The sequence below is a fragment of the Monopterus albus genome, unplaced genomic scaffold (genome assembly GCF_001952655.1).
Source record: "Monopterus albus unplaced genomic scaffold, M_albus_1.0 scaffold537.1, whole genome shotgun sequence".
Taxonomy (NCBI): domain Eukaryota; kingdom Metazoa; phylum Chordata; class Actinopteri; order Synbranchiformes; family Synbranchidae; genus Monopterus; species Monopterus albus.
The window spans coordinates 49490-55721 of NW_018128417.1; the positions used below are offsets into that span (position 1 = coordinate 49490).

The following is a 6232-nucleotide window of genomic DNA, read 5'->3' on the forward strand; positions in this document are numbered from 1 at the left end:
CGCGGCTGGCCTGGGAATGCCTCGGTATCCCCCCGGAGGAGCTGGAGGAAGTGTCTAGGGAGAGGGAAGACTGGGCATCTCTGCTTAGAATGCTGCCCCTGCAACCTGGTTCCGGATAAGCGGAGGAAGATGAATGGATAGATAGATTAACACATAGTATAATAGAGCTCACCTTGTACTTGCTGCCTCATCAGTCAAACACACCTTCTCCACAGTGACCTGTGGAAAACAGAGGGGTCAAAGTGTTTATCTGTCATATGCAACTTCGGGTTGGTGGGGAGTTCCTGCTTCAAGTGGAGGAGTTCAAGTATCTTGGGGTCTTGTTCACGAGTGAGGGAAGGATGGAACAAGAGATTGACAGGGGGATCGGTGCAGCTTCTGCAGCAATGTGGTCGATGTACTTGTCCATCGTGGTGAAGAAGGAGCTGAGCTACAAGGTGAAGCTCTCGATTTACTGGTCGAGCTACATTCCGATTCTCACCTATGATCATGAGCTTTGGGTCATGACCGAAAGGGCAAGATCCCAGATACAGGCAGCCGAAATGAGCTTTCTTCGCAGGGTGGCGGGGCGCTCCCTTAAAGATAGGGTGAGGAGCTTGGTCACCCGGGATTAGAACCACTGCTCCTCCACATCGAGAGAAACAAGCTGAGGTGGCTCGGGCATCTGTTTAGGATGCCTCCTGGGCACCTTCCTTGTGAGGTGTTCCGGGCATGTCCCACTGGGAGGAGGCCCCATGGAAGACCCAGGACACGCTAGAGGGACTATGTCTCTCGGCTGGCCTGGGAATGCCTCGGTATCCCCCCGGAGGAGCTGGAGGAAGTGTCTAGGGAGAGGGAAGACTGGGCATCTCTGCTTAGAATGCTGCCCCTGCAACCTGGTTCCGGATAAGCGGAGGAAGATGAATGGATAGATAGATTAACACATAGTATAATAGAGCTCACCTTGTACTTGCTGCCTCATCAGTCAAACACACCTTCTCCACAGTGACCTGTGGAAAACAGAGGGGTCAAAGTGTTTATCTGTCATATGCACAGTTAGGAAACGTGTTTTGTTGAGGCTGAGATTATTGTCCTTGCACCATGACACCAGACTGGCCACCTCCCTCCTGTAGGCTGCTTTGTTCCAGCCAGTGATGCGACCTATCACTGCACTGTCGTCCGCGAACTTTAGGATAATGTTGTCTTTGTGGGAGGCGACACAGTTGTGGGTGAACAGGGTGTAGAGGATGGCACTGAGGACACATCACTGTGGGGTGTCAGTGTTTGTAATAATGCTGGCTGAAATCCTATTGCCAATCCTGACAGTCTGGGGCCTGCCAGTCAGAAAGTCCAGGAGCCAGTCACAGAGGGTGGGGTGCAGACCCAGTGTGGATAGCTTGTGGGTGAGTTTGTGGGGGACAACTGTGTTGAAGGCAGAGCTGTAGTCAATGAAGAGTATCCTGATGTAGGAGTCTCCATTTTCCAGGTGAGAAAGGGAATAATGAAGGGCAGCTGCGATGGCGTCTGAGGTGGCCCTGTTGGGCCGGTAGGAATACTGCAGGGGGTCCAGGGTGTCTGGTATACTGCTCTGAATGCGGGCCAGAACCACTCTCTGAAAACACTTCATAATAATTGGGGTGAGTGCCACTGGTAGTCGTTCAGGCAGGTGACCGGGCTCTTCTTGGGAAGGGGGACAATGGTTGTGGTCTTAAAGCAGGTGGGAATGATGCTCTGGCTGAGGGAGAGATTGAAGATGGTGGTGAGAACATCAGCCAGCTTGCTAGCATATGTCCTGAGGGCCCCTCCCAGGGATGTTGTGCCTCACACACACACACAACGAGATGAGGCCCAGCAGCCTGTCCTGAATTCAAACAGGCGGGGACAAAGTGGCACTAGCAAAGAGAGAAAGACACTAGCCTGATGTAGCATCTTTGAATGTCAAAGAAAATAAAGGAAAGACAAGCTAATTCAAACCTAGCGAAAGATATATGGAAAACATGCTGAGTACTGCCTCCAGCTGTGCAGGACCATGAGGCACATTTAATACAACACAACATAGCCAGTGGATTTCAACAAGCAGGCTTTATTAATGCTTCAAGGGCTGCCCTCCACCATTTTATCTAATAAATGCATGTAAAACATTCACCAAAAGGAAAATGAGAATAACAGTGATGCAAATACCTGAATATAAAATACAAGTTTTATTATTATTTTGCTTCCATAACTGTCAGCTTGCACAATAACAACTGATCCTTTGTGGTGGGTCTGTTAGTTTTTTGTTAGGCTCCTTGTACTCTACCTGTGTGGTCTGGTTGAGTGCTGCACTCTTCTGCCACGGAGCCACACTCCCAGGCAGCGTGAAGAGGATGCCCCCATCTCTGATGATCAGCTCAGACACAAAGGTAACTTTAATGAGAACAGTCGCGCCCGGCGGCAGATTGCCCACACTGATGGTGAACACGTCCTGCAGCGAGCACACAGGGTAGAAGCACACTTTTACAAATCTGTTTAATCATAAAACAAGTTTTGAACTTTAATAAAATGCGGTGAAAAGGGGCTACAAAATATTCTGGTATGATTGGTCAGTCAGACTTAGAGACTGAATCAGAATGATGATGTGCGGACTTACGGGGGCATCCTGATCCATGAGGTAGGCTCCATGGCCTTTCTCAATAGCCTGCTTGTACTCCTTGCGAGCCCGCTCCTTCTCTTTCACCTGAGAACCAGACAGAAAAACAAGTTTTGCTAATGATCCATAATGTTAGTTTCATCCTTTGTGCTGTACTGCTGGGTTAGGTTTACTGCATGGTTACTGAAAAATAAAGGAACAAGATTAAAAACAGAAGAAATCAAAAACAAGAAAAGTTCAGCTCTGTTACCTGTCCCACCACATGTTTCCCATTAATGAAAGCTTCAAATCCACACACTGCTGCAGAATCATCCAATGGGAAGACATACTTTGCCTCAATGGGCACAGAGCTCATGTTGGTGTATTTTTGGAAAATGATGACCTAAGAGAGGACAGGGTGAGAGGAGTGAACAGATGACACGACATACTGTCAGTGCTTCATTAGAGATGAGAGCCAGTGAGACAATTTACATCCAGTAGTCTGATGCTTTTCAGGAGGATTCAAATGAACTACCAGACGATGTGCTGCCAACAAACTAAGACAAAGTGAATGGTAAATGAACTGTATTTATATAGCGCTCTTCTCACAGTGTGTTGCACTGGCCAAAGCGCTTTACAGGAGATCATACACCATTCACACACCAATGACGACAGGCTGCCACGCAACAGTGCTAGCTAGTCAAGCCACCGGGAGCAATTCGGGGTTCAGTGTCTTGCTCAGGGACACTTAGGCATGCGGGGAGACCGGGAGTCGAACCACCAACTTGCTGGTTAGGAGACTACTGCCCTACCTCGTGAGCCACAGCCACCCCACGATGAGTCATTTTTGTTCACCTGAGAGAGCAGATCCATCAGTTTGCACTTCACATGGACGGCCTGCAGAGGAAGCTGCTGACCAGACCCATCCAACAGTCCAGCTGTTATGTCCTCCAGCGGGTTTTTAATCATTTCAATCCCGTCATCCTCCGAACAGAGCTCTACACACACATACACAAAATGCTTGTTGGCTTGCATTGCAATCACAACACTATGGGATATTTCTTGAATGATGCATTCCTTTTAATTTTAATTTACTGAATGTATATCATCTATGTGTCTGTGTTATTGTGTCATTTTATTTTTTTGCACGGATCTTATTTATTCTATTTTAGTTATTTATTGTGATTTTATTTTGCCATGTAAATTACTTTAAAAACAACATCCAGTTGACCAAAGTGCTATATAAATAAATTTGATATGAATAAGTACACTTAATATGTAAAACCAAGTATTTCATAACATTTATGTGAAAAAAAAAACCTAAGTCTATAGAGTGATTTTGTCTGATAAAAGAATGTTTTGGGGGGAAAAATTTTTTTTTTTTTTTGAAATGTGACAAGACTTACGACAATAATTTAACTGACTTTTAATCTATTGTTACTATTTACTATGTGGTGTATTCAGTACAGTACATAAATTGTATTCTCCACTCTTAATAGAGAACATGAAGCTGACATCATGCTGTGTTGAATTTTGGGGAAATGTGCCATGTTTGGAGCATCACGTTCATCAACCATAGATATATATACTACATATAATTTTAACAACTAAACACTATCCCATACAGCTAGATACAGTAGCAGATTCTTCAGCTACGTCCAAACATCCACTTCAGTGTTCAGTTTGAGCAAAGACAGGACAGAAATTGCTTCATCTGCAGTGTTTGTGTTATCTGCTGACAGATGCTAGCTAGTGTTAGCTCCTGAACCAAGAGCTCAGATCAGGGTGCAGAGTCATTTTTCAGTCAGTTGACGGGATCTCTAGGTCCGCTACGAGTTGGCTACAGTCAGCTAAGGTTATCCATCCTGGATTACCACAGTCAGTAAAGTGAAATCTAAACAATTTAAGCAACTTTTTAGCCAAACAAAACAATAATGTATGCAGGTAAATACAGCATGTGCCTCCAAAAATGATACCCCCTCCCAATATTCAACACAGTGTGAAGGACCTTCCCATTCTCTGTATAGTAGATATTACCATGAATCTTATTCCACATCCTTCCATTATTTCCAACAATTAAAGACAGTTGCTACACTTCAGTTACTTTTTCATGGAAATGTGATGAATGAGAATGGTACACAGCAATTTGATGGTTAGCAAGAAAAGCACCATCTCTGGTAATGATACTTGTGTTTGGACATAAAAAAACAAAGCTTTTAAAATCAGTGGGAAAAAGTAGAGACATGTTTTGTTCAAACTTAAAATTTTACTGCAAATATCAGGGTTTCAGTTTTAAGTGACACATGCAGTAACAGATTATGCTGCAGCAGGTTTGGCCAATAATGATACAGATACTTACAGTAAATGTGAAATATTTGGCAAGGGTCTGGTGCTCACCTTGGTCAGACGAGGGGGGACACAGCTCAGCGGAGGTGTTGACGGCAGGACCGAAGTCCGTCAGTGCATCTCCCTCGACGCTGAACCAAATCACATACTTTAGCTTCACCTGATCAGGACTGTACACCACGTACTCATCATCCTTGACACAAGCATAATTACATGTCAGAGTACACATGTTAGGGCTGAGTGATTCCAAGTCAAATATAATCATAAAACATTTTTACAGAATACCTCTATACAGTGTGACAGTATTTTAGGGATATAATTTCTTACCTTTAGAGGATACTTACACAGAATTTTCAGTGATCACTAATTTGAATATGAAAACTAAAAGGTACAATATTCAGTGTTCATTTCAGTCAGTTTGTAAAATGTATTTTAATTAATGGCAATACTTAACAAGAAATTATTTTAGCTGTACACACATAAAGCTTTTAGTTTCTTTAGAGCAAAGTTAAAATGTTTAACTTTGTGTTCACCTGAAAACTGGTCCAGAGCAGAACGTCAGAACCAGTTGGTTTGACTGGTTCACGTTATCACAATAGGCAGGTGATTGCCTCACATTTGGTACTCAATCTGGAAGTTCTGCCCAATTACCTATTTATAAGGATAATCACCTTTATTTGGCCAAGTATGTTACACACACGGAATCTGTACAGAACCGAGGCAGTCATCTTCCTGTTGGGAGACGACTGCTCTACCCACCGCACTGTCGCCTCCCCCCTTTCATTCATACACACATTCCTACCTCAAATTCTGAGTAAATGTGACGAGTGTAGCGGACCCCGTGCACGCTGTGGTATCCCTCAGGAGCCTGTGTCAGTGTGAGGTCCGTCTTACGGACGTCCTTGCATTGTCCCAGCGCCACATCACACACCAACAGCAGCCGAGAGCCGTCTGTCGCACTGGGCTTGGAGTATTTCAAACTGGTGCTGTGGATGCAGAAAGTCTTAGTGAAGATGACTCCGTTTGGCCTTAATTGGTTTTTTTATGTTTCAAGGCAATAAAAACAGCAACTTGTGAGTCACATTAAGGACAAGCTGCTGTTTGTGAAGAAAGCTTTTATGGAATAAACCTCATAAATTTCAGATTTCTACTAACCTAATGACATCACTGAAGTAGATTCCACTGCCCAGATTACCAGCATCTGTTCTCTCTATCCCATGATGTTCCACTCCAACACGGGGTAACAGCAGACCGCTAAAAAGAGTGAAAATGCTGAGTTAAAAAAAAAAAAAAAAAAAA

At 44.1% G+C, this 6232-nt stretch overlaps 1 protein-coding gene across 3 annotated transcripts in view; it reads right to left on the reverse strand.

The window, feature by feature from the left end:
* Window positions 1-6232, reverse strand: part of parp4 (poly (ADP-ribose) polymerase family, member 4) — a 66741-nt gene that overhangs the window by 34818 nt on the left and 25691 nt on the right. For all 3 annotated transcript variants that reach the window (XM_020588406.1, XM_020588407.1, XM_020588408.1), the window contains 8 exons: window positions 6089-6187; window positions 5736-5919; window positions 4985-5126; window positions 3443-3585; window positions 2859-2990; window positions 2609-2695; window positions 2279-2443; window positions 943-989 (listed from right to left, as the gene is read on the reverse strand). In XM_020588406.1, the coding sequence (XP_020444062.1) occupies window positions 943-989; window positions 2279-2443; window positions 2609-2695; window positions 2859-2990; window positions 3443-3585; window positions 4985-5126; window positions 5736-5919; window positions 6089-6187 (999 nt within the window). The remainder of the gene's footprint in view (window positions 1-942; window positions 990-2278; window positions 2444-2608; window positions 2696-2858; window positions 2991-3442; window positions 3586-4984; window positions 5127-5735; window positions 5920-6088; window positions 6188-6232) is intronic.